At 41.0% G+C, this 13327-nt stretch overlaps 1 protein-coding gene across 4 annotated transcripts in view; it reads left to right on the top strand.

Moving 5' to 3' along the window:
* pdzd2 (PDZ domain containing 2) overlaps positions 1-13049 on the top strand; it is a gene marked incomplete at its 5' end in the record, with an annotated part of 50189 nt that extends 37140 nt beyond the window's left edge. Inside the window, 2 exon segments of one of the 4 annotated variants that reach the window (XM_036133871.1) lie at positions 7260-9573; positions 12863-13049. In XM_036133871.1, coding sequence (XP_035989764.1) covers positions 7260-9573; positions 12863-12998 — 2450 coding nt within the window. 4 annotated transcript variants of the gene reach the window in all.
* Positions 13050-13327: the final 278 nt, after the last annotated feature.

The raw sequence follows: 13327 nt of genomic DNA, 5'->3' as shown, positions 1-13327 counted from the left end.
AAAGCAAAACTATAAAACAAAACAAAACAGGGAGACAAGGGCAAATACTGGGTAACTAATGTAAAACTAGATAACTAAAACTAGAAAGAAAAACACAAAGAAAAACCTGGAAAACTAGAATTCTAAAGCAAAACCCGGAGACTAAAGGCAAACCTAGAACACCAGAACAGAACTGGAAAAACAAAAACAAAAGCAAAATAGAAACTCAAATACTCTAAAGAAAACAAAAAAAAACTAAACTCTAAAACACAAAAAAATCCTAGGTAAACCAAAACTAAGGTTAAGCCTAAACAAATTAACAGAAAGCAGACACAAATCTTCTAAATCAGTAAAAAAAGCAAGACTAGAAACTAAAGCAGGACTAGAACACAAAACCGAAACTAAAGTTTTCAGTGGAACTCTAAGAAATCTAAAGAGCACTGAAAAACTAAGGAACATTAAGTAACTCAAAACACAAGGACCCAAAAATAACTCAAAACAAAAACAGAAACTAGAAGGCGCTGGGCAGCAAAGTCTTAATAAGCTGGGCAGCGGCAGAGGCGGGCTTCGCGGAGAGCGATCCAGGGGAACAAAGTCAGAGGCAGGGCGTCGCGGATGCGACCCCGGCAAGATGAACCAGAGGCAAGGCGTCGCACCACAGCGACTCAGGCGAGACGGAACCAGAGGCGGGGCATCGTGGACTGCGATCCAGGCGGTATTGATCCAGAGGCGGACGGCATCCATGAAGTCCCCGAGCTGAGGCAGAGCAGATCCTGCCAGCTTCTGCACAGAGCTCTGTGCATGCTCGGGTTCATCCTGTTGGCCGGCCCGTAATGTCATGATTTGTCTTAGGATGGACCCGGACACAGCACGCACACAGAGCAAGTTCTTTAAAGTGAGTTTATTGAACATTGTGGATGATGATGATGAGAGGAACCAGGGTCTTTTAACTGACGGAGATGTAGGGTGCAGAAGCTGGCCGACAGGAGGAGTGCGGAGAGACTGACCAGTACGGAACACCGGATCCGAAGACTTGAGACCAGGGCGGAGCACTTGAGACCAGAATGAAACACAGGAGCCGAGAACTTGAGATCAGTACGGAAACCAGGAGTTGAGAACTTGAGACCAGGACGGAACACCAGAGCCGAGGACTTGAGATCAGGATGGAACCCAGGAGTTGAGAACTTGAGGCCAGGACGGAACACAAGAGCCGAGGACTTGAGATCAGGATGGAACCCAGGAGCCGTGAACAGGAGTTGAGAACTTGAGACCAGGAAGGAACAGTGTCTTGGGTTGAGGCTGGGCTGGAACAGAGCTGAAGAAGAGTCTCTGGCAGTGACTGAACAAAAATAAAGCTGAAGAAAAGTCTCCTGGCTGACTGAACAAAAAAACACAAAGCTGAAGTAAGTCTTCTGGCTGACTGAAACAAAAACTGACATAGGGTTCTGGCTGAAACAGAGCAGGAGTTGAACACTACGGACCGGCAATGAGAACAGAATGATGTGAGTATATATAGAGGTGAACACAGGTGGCAACAGATCAGTGATAATTGCAGCCTGACAGGTGGAACCAATCAGGCTGCGCAGGGAAGAGAGAGAGGAAGGGAGGTTCAGCTTGCAGCCTACAAGCTGCATCCTGACACCACCGTACACCTCCCGTTACCGCGTGAGACCAATCCACACGCAGTGAGGAGCAGTCAAACCACTCTATATGCAAAAAATTATAATATTTATTTTACCGATGCTGTTCACTATGTTAACAGTAATTGTAACCTTCTTTTGGTTCCACTTTTAATGAACACATTTATAGAAATATTATTTGTAAATATGCCTGTTTACATTGGTGCAATTGAGCATCCTCTGGGCACTCTGATCGTGGTGTAATGTAATGTAAATAACAAAGGTTGATCTAGTCTGCTCATTTCAGCTTTCTTTAAATAAAAATTTGTATTTTTATCTTTAAAAATCTACACTTGGCTCCTTCAGACAAACATTAGGAAAGTCCCGTAAGCACTTGGCATTTCCTCGTAGGCAGCTGGAAATTTTAGTCAGGCTACCAAACAAGTTACCAGCAGCTCTTTAGAATAGGTTGCCAAACATCCCAAAATAATCTAACCTGCTTTGTGACACATATTGCTCAGAGTTAAACCTAAAGTTACATCATAGTCCAAAAGCCATTTTTTTCTGGTCTTTAACATTTACCTAACTGCTAGACTAATAGACAGGAGGCCAGACAAGGCTCCTGTAGCAACATAGCAACTTGCTAGAGACAAAACCAGTTCATTCGGACCTTGAACAAAAAGCACTCTCTGAGTCCTAGTAGTGCAACCCCAGTTAAATCTGTTACTTTTATGGGAATTCCTCGGAGTAAAACTTGCTGTGAACTGTACAGTTTGAATTATTCCCATGGTTTCTAAAGGTAATCTGTTGATTATTCATTACTAGGCATTAATTCATTAATGAAATGTTGGGTTGTTTTTGTGTGTTCATTGTTGTTGTTTTCTTATTTTTATTAATCTTATTGTTTATCTTACTTTTAGTAAGTAGTTGCAAAATATGCATTTAAATACCTCACCATGTTGCTCTGTTTTATGGCACCACTAAGATTTAGGACCAACACTTCCACACTCACTTCCACAGAGCAGTCTGCAGGCATCATGGTGAATATGTTTTACAGTTTGGTAGACATTTTAGTTAGCTTTAGCATGTTGCATTGCTCTGTAGTTCTATTATGTAGTTCTGTAACTGATCAATTTGTAACATCCACTGTAGTGGTCAGTGATTAATGCTAGATGGATCTTGCTGTGGAGATTTTGTTAACCCCATTTTTTGTGTGATTGGAAACAGTTCAGTAGCTTCCTATCAGGTATGAACCTGTATGCACAAAATGGGGCCTAAATATTGCGAACGTCACATTCCAGACAAAGTTGTCATCTATAAAGAAAACATGACGTCACAACGTGCGGTCCCTTACGCAAACTCTGACCCATGTGTATGCTCATATGAAAGACAGGGTAAATTGTCGACGTAGATAGTGAAGTGGTGAATTGCAGCCACACTGCATTATGATTCCTCTAAGATGTTCAATTTCACTTCATATCAGACTTTAATCATAGGTAGACTTCATCGTTGGCATTCAAAACCGCAGTATTATTCCTGCCTGTGCTGGTGAACCAATTAACTATACATAAGGCCTATAATGTTAAATCTTAAAAGTCTAGTTAACATTTAATCAGTTTTCTACATCACGCTCCTCTCACCGATTATCACCAAGGTGACGTGTACCACACATTAACATATAAAATGTGACAAGATGTGAGGAACTCACTGATTGCGGTAAACATTTAAATGCCGCAGCAAGAGTGGTGCATAGGAATATAAATATCACACTGTAATCCTATAGCCTTTCCTCCCAGTTCAAATCGCCCTCTTTTCCCGTGGACCCACCAGAAGTTCACATCAGAAAGCAGCTGTTTCTTCAGACTGGAACCAAAACTAGGTACAGTCCTGTGAAATTAGACATTGAAGCAGGTAACCAGGCTCCACAGAATCCAGCTGTCTGTGATCTTTCTCCTAGCTTTTGCAGGAAAGGCTGGCCCAGGACTGAGTGAAGCATTTTCTTACAGTTGGAGGCTGTCATGAACTGCACCTCTGTGGACTGATGTCCCCACAAGTACCTAGCGAGCTCTGCTGATCTGGCAAGTTGCAGCCTTCATAGGCCCGATAAGAGGGTAGCGTCAAGTACAGCTGCACCAGGAAAACTGGCAGAAGCACCATGGAGCGGACACAAAGGAGAGTGAGGGAAAAGTACATTCTCACTGCCAACTTAATCTGCTTATAGGGCACAATAAAGGATGATGTTTGGAAGGGAAAACTGGGAAAGTTAGTTTGGGATGAAAGTTTTGGGAATGTTTACTTCTGATGTGTTTTCACTGTGTTTTGAAGGTTTAACTGAGATCAAGAACTAAAGCTAACATGCTAAGCTACCTGCTAGTGCTCTTTAAGGCTATTTCATCTCTATCTCCATGTCTGATGGCGCAGTAGCTTAGCCGGCTACACCCTTAACACCTAGCAGGCTACCTGAGCTAGCAAAGTGGAGCTACGCGCCAGTAGCGCTAGCACTGTAATTAGCGATCTTTTTCAAAGTTATTTCTTCATTTACCACAATGATACACAGTACCACGGTGGGTCAACACAATGGCTGGTTTTAGGAAACTGTCTCAGCAAACAACATCCTCATATGAGCCAACACCAACAAGCTAATAACCGAGGCCTAGCCTCTTAGCACGTAGATTACGTAGAGTTCACAGAGGGCTTATATGCAGTCGAAGCAATTCCTCTCTCTTTCTCTCAGACTCACAAGATTCTCTCCTAATAATGGAAGATTTATGAAAATTCTACACAAAGATTAATTGTGAATTTATGAGTTATACTTTACATTTATACCCAGGTCGGTCAGCTCAGCAGGTGTGTTGCTCTCGGATTGGTATATAGGTAATGAGTGTGGGTCGAGATATCGGCATGAGTGTACGTGCTCACGGGCGGGAAATCCAATACAAGGTGCCACAATGTGGTGGGCAACAATTACTACATTTTTTTTAATTATATATATGGGTATGATAACCATATGGGTTACATACACATTACCATTCCTGAAGTGCTTTGCATTGACCATTTATGGTTGAATATGGACATGAAGACGGCAGTACATGAGGCAGAACCTTGTACAGAGGTTGTTCATGTGCAGCTGTGATTATAAATGAGACCTCAGTGGTCTGATTTATAAAACACTGTGTAGGATTTAAACTTAAACCTTGCGTAAGCCGAAAATGAAGTAGGCCCAAAAAATATCCTGATATATGAAACCGTGGTATACAAGTGATTTCCCTTTATAAATCATGACTACATCTGAACGTTGGCATACCAGATTCCGCCTCATGTTCTGCCCTTTATACGCCCAGATTCAACCATAAATGGTCAACGCAAAGCACCTCATGAATGTCAGTGTGTAATTTAATGAGGCAGCTAATCAATGTTATTCCATCGGTAACAATGGCAACCACTGAGAAAAGGGCAAGGAAACGGCGAAAAAAACTAACAGAAAGGCCTTTAGTAAATGTGTAAATCAGAAGTAAATGCATATATCCATCCATCCATCCATCCATCCATCTTCTTCCGCTTATCTGGGGTCGGGTCGCGGGGGCAGCAGCTTCAGTAGGGAGGCCCAGACGTCCCTCTCTCCAGCCACATGGGCCAGCTCCTCAGGAGGAACCCCAAGGTGTTCCCAGCAGAGAGACATAGTCCCTCCAGCGTGTCCTGGGTCTTCCCCTGGGCCTCCTCCCGGTGGGACGTGCCCGGAACACCTCACCAGGGAGGCGTCCAGGAGGCATCCTGACCAGATGCCCGAGCCACCTCAACTGGCTCCTCTGGACGTGGAGGAGCACTTTTTAACAACAAGAACTTGTTAAAAAGTTAACGTTATGACATCCTCACGTGCTCCATGTTGAAATTCCTTGTCTCTGAGGAGGTTATACGTCTGGGTCGTCTTTCTTAGTAGCAGGAAGGCCTTGACATTATCACAAGCATTCAAACACTGCGGTGTTGAATGCTTACGATAAAATCGATCTATGATTAAAGTCTGATATAGAGTGAAATTGAATATCTCAGAGGAATCATTGTGCAGGGTGGTTGCAATTTACCACTTCACCATCTGCGTCGCCAATTTCCCCATCTCCAAAATGAGCATACCCATGGATGGAAGTTTGCGTGAGGGACCGCACATTTTGACATTGACTGTTTCTTTATAGGTCACTGCCTTTGTGTGAAAAGTGACGCAAGATTTAGGGCCCGTTTTGTACGAATGCAAGCTTCATACATGAGACCCCAGACCTGCCTGTAATCTTATCGCTTAAGTACAGTTACAGGTGAAATGAATGGCTTAATATAATTTATGTAAAATATGTTACCACAGCAATATATCATGTTTAGTATTTTAATTTGCTTCACCTAAATAAAGGGTGTGTCTTAGGACATTGTTGTTACCTCCCTGGCTTTACATCTCCTGCTATCTTGAGTAGAACTTGCATTTAATTTCTTTTTATCAAAAGTAAGTTTTAGCCAATAATTAGCTGCTGTCTGCTCCTGTGTAGGTCATTATAAATCTGCCATCATCTGTCTTGGGAAGGCTTTTTGACTGTGCCTTCTTTTATTTATTATTTTAAAATTTCCATTAATATTCTTATGGATTATTGGACTCTATGCTTGATTTTTATACTAGTATGAATGAGCCTTACACAGGTTCTGCTTGAGAATATCTCTTATTTAGCACCATATGCGAGAACACAAAAGATTTGGATTTTTTTTATAAACCAACCCTGAAAGGTACTTTTCAACAACTTTTCCCTGACAGTTTAAGAGAGCTCCTCGGTCTTCATGGTGTGATGACTCTTGTCTAGTGGTGCTGCAGCTCATGGGGCCATTCAGAAAAGTTGTGTCTATACAGACAGGTCATGTGACAGACAGTCCACACAGGTGGATTTCAATTTATTAATTATGTGATATTTGAAAGTAATTGTTTGCACTACAATTTTTAGGGGCTTTGTAGCAAAGGGGGTAGATACATATGCACATGCCAATTTTCAGTTTTTATTCTCTTTTTAAGTATATATTTCTCATTTTCTTCAGGAACTTGCACAATTTTGTCCAAGTAAATGGCCTGTAAAGGGCCTGTACTTATATAGTAGTCCAGAGGACCCCAAAGCGCTTAACACTACATTCAGGCACTCACCATTCACACCCTGACGGTGGTGAGCTATGTTAGTAGCCACAGCTGCCCTGGGGCAGACTGAAGAAGCGAGGCTGCCATACATTGGTGCCACCGAGCCCTCTGACCCCCACCAGCAGGCAAAGCAGGTGAAGTGTCTTGCCCTAGGACATGACTGAGCAGGGGGTTGAACCGGCAACCCACTGGTCCCTCGCTTCTGAGGCAATGTCGTCATAATCTTTATGATTATAAAACATTTAAATTAAAGGTACATAGATTACATGAAAATCGAAGAGGGTGAGTCTTTTTGCAAACCACTGTAGGTGTGGAACTTAGAGAGTTTTCATTTTTCTGCAACTTTTACCTTTTAGGAATTCTTCATGTTAACTTTTTATACTAAAACAGGCTTCAAAACGCTTCTGCTCTATCTAAATGGATGGATGGATGGATGGAAGGATTGATAATCATTCTTCTTTTGATTCTTCTCTGACTCAGCTGCTTTCTGTTGTTGATCTCAGCTGTAGAACCGCTGTCCAATGTGAAGACAACCTCAACGTGGGGCGGTGATGACACCATGAGACGGAACCCAGACCAACCTGGGAAGGAAACACCTCTTAAAGCTACATGTAGAAACTCAGGAGAATCCAAGAACTCGAACCAAACTGAAAGCAAATTTCAATCACCCATCACAAGCATAACTGATATTCCATCTGATGGAAAAATTTCCTCTGATGGACAAGAATTCCTTTGTAAAACATTAAGTGTAAGGAAAGACACTGCAGCCCAGATGGAGGAGGTCAAGATCTGTGCTGGGCCTAGTATCCAGAATCAATCTGCCTTAGATGTCCAGAATACAATGACTTCCAAGAATCTATGTCCAAAAGAAAATAAAAGTGCCTCAGTAAGTGAACCTGCCTCTGACAACAATAAAGTGGACAGTAAGGTGGCAAATTACAGTCTCCATGAGAATACTTCAGATGCTGAGGAGGTGAAGCTTTGTTCCAGTGATCCACAGCAACCAGAGGGTAAGAGATCATATCAGACAAACCAGTCATCCCATGGAACAATGAATGACCCAGATCAACCTGTGTCTAAGTCGCCATCAGACAAAGAGAGTTCTACTGTGATTTATCTGCATACTGAGCTTCATCAGATACCAGGAGGCACCTCTGAAGAGCCACCGCGCCAACTATCCAGCAAGACAGGGCATGGATTAGTGGGAGAAAGCCCCATTAACTATGTCAGAGAAAACCCATGGCCGACTGCCAGAAGCCTCTCCCAACAGGACACTGGCATTACTCAGGTTGCTACTGTAGGTGTCGGTGGAGATGGTTCACAGTCCCCAGGTTTATGTTGGAATCTGAGTACACACAAATCCAAGACCTCAGATTCAAATGTTAGATCACCTTCTGGAGGTTCTGACTTCAACAAATGGGAATTAGAAAATAAAGCTGATTTTATCCCAGAGGCTGTCTTCAATTTTAAGAAAAGATATGGCTTAAAACCACTTAGTGATTCAGTTTGTCCTACAGGAAGTGGTACATTTGAACATCAAACGAAAACTAGTCCTCCAAAATTAAAGACTTTAGATGTTCAAAGAATCAGTATAGCCCAGGAGGAACCTGAACATAAAGTATTCAGAAGTGAAAGCCCACCACTTTCTGACACAAATAGTGCCCTGGACCAGTTTACTAAATTTCAACCAATAGCAATCATGTCCAGCTTCTTGAATTTAAACAAGCAGCTGGATGGGAGCAGTTGCCATGAATTATCCAGAATCGGTGACAGAATGCAGAATGCAGCTCAGCATGGACTCTCAAGATACACCATTCAAACTTTAGAACACAGCATGGAAGGTTCCAAATCATCAGTCATATCACAGGAAGAGCCACAACCATCTATTACCCAGAGAACATATATAGATCTTCAGCTGTCTCTGGCATCTGGTTTGACATCACCAGTAGTTAAATATGGTAAAGAAAAAACTTTGAAACCCACCAAAGAGTCCAAAATGAAAACACATGCCAAAATAGCATCTAAACTGTCTCCCATTTCCAGAAGTGGCATGTTTAAAAGTGAAGGGCTTGATTTACTGCATTGCACTAAAAAAGCTCAATTTACTGCAGCGAATGGCCCAAAACCAAGTCACGCACTGTTGTCTGACGAAACCCTGAAATTCAGCACATTTGGACCCAATGTTCAGACCGTGGAAAGGTGGAGCCTGTCCAAGGATGTCAACTTGTCTGCAGACTACAAGCCTTTCTCTGTTCGACATAAAATAAAGTCCTTTGAAAGCCTTGCCAACTTAGATAAACCTGTGGCTAAAAGTAGTGCTGTTCATACTTTTTCTGTGGCATATACAGCTTCACTTAACCAAAGGATTGCTGGTTACATAGACTTGGTTAATTCTGTTGACTGGCAAGGCCACCAAAGGGATAACAGCTGGTATGACTGTTTGACATCAGTAGCATCCCTCCCACCTCCTCTTAGTAGAGCTGCTGAGGATGAAGATCAGAAAGGCCCAGATAGGACCACATCACATACTTCTCTGGTGCTGCGAAGGAAACATGGCAGACTTCCTACGAGAAAAGTGCATCAGCTTAGGGCCCTCAGTATGCCTGATTTAGAAAAGATATGTGGAGGTGACTTTAGTGGCGGAAATAATCCAGCTGTTAATAAAAATGATCCCAGCAGCCACGTAACTTTTACTCCAAAAGCCGAAGTGACTGCTTGTCTCTCACCAACTGCAATGCTACGTTGTGGTGGTGATGCATCTTCTGAGGACACTCCTAAGGGCGCCCCAGAGACCAGAGAGCCTGGTTGGTCCATCAGGTGAGAGGTTTACTCTGCTTTCTGTTTCAGCACATCATCAACAGGATTTAGAGAGCGCAAATGTTGGCATACAATCATATCAGTGAAATGGATAGCTTATCAGAATGAGATGATCTTTTATTAAGACTTAAATTGTTTTCACTAAATTACACTATTATTAAATAACCCTGACCATCTTTTAACTGTAGTAAAGCTGTAGTTGTATTTGCTTTTTTTGCTTCAAAAGTATAGTGGAGAATTTTTCTGGATATTTTTCCTTGAAAAATGCCAAAGTCCCTTTTTGAATAATTGCGCATGCACGAGGCGACCAAATCCACTCTGGTCTTATTTCTTTCTGCTGAAGTCTACCTCCTATTCTGATGAACTTGTCAGACAGTTTTTATTCTGGTGATTCTGAGCCATTTTTAAAGTATACCGTGAGAGCAGTGGAACTACAATGATTGGCTGAAACGGAAGCACATTGGTGTGAAGTGAGAACATCACAATGATTGGCATGTGGGACAACCAATAGATAAGATGATAAGATGAAGGATAACTGACAGCGACTCTGTGCTGTCGGACAAATGTTTGCAGAAGGGATGGAAAAAAATAACTCTGGGCTGAAGTGATGTTACTCACTGTTAAAGAGTTTACTGTCAAACATTTTCATTTCTTACTTTTTTGGGTTTTTGTTGTTAGTTTTTTTGCTTGGTTTGCTGGCCAGAAATGCCAAATTGTATTGAAATAAAATCAGCTAATATGAAGGATGGATGGACTGTTCTCCTATTGTGATATGGACGGTTTATGAGTCTTTGCCTGAAAGCTATGCTTCTTTTTACATGGTTTTCTCCACATCCAGAGTAGAAATGTCAGTAAAAAGATCCAGTACCATCTCTGAGTTCATCCGGTCTTTAGTCACTATTCTAGAGTTCAAAACAGTGCCAAGTGTGGACTGAGACATTACATGACCTGATTGAGGTCATACAGACCTTGCAGTTTCACTGTTACACTTCTACTTCACTTTTCATCTCCATTGTGGATTTGAACAATGTATCACATTGTACCCCAGCCAGGGGTACAGTTCAGCATCCCCACCAGGGACGCAAAGCAGGCAGAGTACTCTACACATCTGCTTAGTCTGTATGTTGAAACAACAGTCAGGCACCATTACCTGACCACCATCATTAACTGCTGTAATTCCCAACATGAGGTGGCTGAGATGGGGGCTGGTTTTCAGTGATGTTATCAAGGCGTTGGTTTCTTGTACCTGTAATACTTTGTCGGTTTGTTTTGCTTCTCTTTTTATATTTCTCTTTGCAGGTGTAGAAGCAGACTCCTGGGATAATATCTTGTTCTGTATTGTCCGGTCCTCTGTTTTTTAACCTTTTCTCCCTTTTAGCATTTCGGCTCATCTTTTTCTCTTCTTTTTTTTCTTTTCTACCTTTCCGTATTTGTGTCCATTGAACATGAAATAGTCCCAGCATAAAGTCTAATAAAGCTTTATGCGTTTATAAATCAAGCGGAGCAGTATAGCGAAAGCAGTAATGCTCCACTTGTGAAAGTAAAATCTGTTGGGCTCTCTTTGGGATTAAGACAGCCATTCTTTACCCATGCTCATACTATTTTTGAACAATTTGGTACTGTTTCCAGTGACAAGTTACAACCACTTCTTGAAAATATTAAGTCAGACCTTCAAAGGTGTCATTTCTATAAAAATTAACATATTACCCAAGTTTCTTTATTTATTTCAGTGCATTCCATGTGATATTCCAAAAAATACATTGAGACACTAGTTAAATGTGTTTCTACATTTATTTGGAATGGTAAATCTTTCAGAATACATAAAGATTTTATGCAGAGACCTAGACCAGTGGGCGGATTGGCTCTGCCAAATTTCCAGTCTTATTACTGGGCAGCGAATATCCAAAACATGCTATATTGGATCAGCAACTTTTCTACAGAAACTCCAACTTGGCTTCAGACTGAGACGTCTAATTGTGGCAAGACTAGTCTACCTGCTTTATTAGCCTCTGCTCTGCCTTTAGAAGTATGTACTTATAAATGCAACCCTCTGCTATATAACTCTGACAATCTGGGTGCAGTGTAAAGTGAAAACATTGTAAAACATTGTAAATGTATGTACATTGGCAGGTTCAGCTGCTACATTTATCAGGGCATGGGAGCCATTTTTAAATTTTACAATACATGAAAACATTCAGGATGAGTACCTCATCACAACCAAATCACCGCTATATTGTTGTAGTTAACTCGAAGGGAATAGATTTTAGTTTTTTCTTGTATCATTATATTTTTGTGTATGATTGCTTCTGGTTATTTTTGTATGTGTGCATGATTTTATTGTCTTTTTTATGCGGTGGTTTTGTATAATAAAGTGAACAGCATTGTATAAAACTTGAATACAGTAAAGAATGTGCTGTTAAAAATTCATAAATAAAGTAAAAAAAAGACAGCAATTCTTAATGCTACACTACCAGATAGGACAAGTGGCAAAATTCAAATTAACTGGCTTGAGGTGGTATTTGACTTGTTAAAAAAAAAAAACCTGTAAATGCGCTAAAGAGGAGATTTTTTTTGTTTTTAAAATCAAATCAGTTCTGACGTAGCGAACGTTTACCTTACATGGCTGATCGGCTCACTAAGGTCTCCACCTTTGACACATGGTTCCACCTGCAGGTGGTGGGCCTACTGGGGAATGTCTTCGCTGCTCTCATTCAGGCTTGGCTCGACTTGGTCCTACGAGGGCACCGGGCAATGTTTCATACTTTGTTAAAATAGTCGTCATGAATTCTGTCTGACCCAGAGCCTGTTTGCCATGGGACAGCCTATCCGGGGCATTTACAGCCAGAAAACAAAGCCACTTGGATCATCCGAGCTCTCAAACCCCTCTGCCATGTTAAGGTGGTGGTTCAATTAGGAGTGACTTAGTAGTTAATTAGGAAAAACTATATTTAGTTCTATACATACTAAACCTGATAAGATGGTGTACAGGAGATGCTCTTCAAAGAAAATATTTTTCAGTTTTCATTTAGCAAATAAAATATCATTTTGAAGATTATTTAGACCCTTCTTTATTAATAAGTGGTTTTATTGGTTTCTTAGAACTGTTTTTTTGTTGTCACAGAGAAAAAATTCTTCTCTGCTATTGAGGGACATATTTATTTAATTTCTTTTAACTAATGATGAAAACCTTAGAAGGTACATTAAGTATAAATATCAGCAATCTGTCTTTTTATGCAGTTCTTTAGGACAAAACAGTTTGAAACAGCAATGTGATTCATGTTTTGTGCAGATTAAAGGAGTTGGTAGCATGTCCTGTGAGTCAGTGTAAGCTGCAAACACTGCTGACCTCCGACACAGCTCAGTCATATGTGACGAGTCTACTGGAAGAGACCAAGACCCACTCAAAGGTAATGTTGCATGATTAAAGAAGAATTTATTACCATAGTCATATTCCTGTGTAGTGTTGCACCTGTTTGATTATGAAAATTATTATTCATTATAATTGTTAGTTATGATTTAATAGCATATTCAAAATCAAAGGACAGCTATAACGAAAACGATTTGGTTGTGATCAAGGGCTATGAGCCTGTAATGATTAGCACTAACAATTGGTTTATACATTAGAAGTTGTGAACTTATTTATACCGGAAAAAGGTTATCTAACCAGCTGCTGACTGGTTAGAGTTAAACATTTACTTTAGTCCAGTAAATGTTGATAACTTTAATTAGAATTGCAATTGGAGATTTAATCCAT

This window comes from Fundulus heteroclitus, unplaced genomic scaffold (assembly GCF_011125445.2).
Source record: "Fundulus heteroclitus isolate FHET01 unplaced genomic scaffold, MU-UCD_Fhet_4.1 scaffold_682, whole genome shotgun sequence".
Classification (NCBI taxonomy): Eukaryota; Metazoa; Chordata; class Actinopteri; order Cyprinodontiformes; family Fundulidae; genus Fundulus; species Fundulus heteroclitus.
This window is presented reverse-complemented; position numbering and strand designations above follow the sequence as displayed.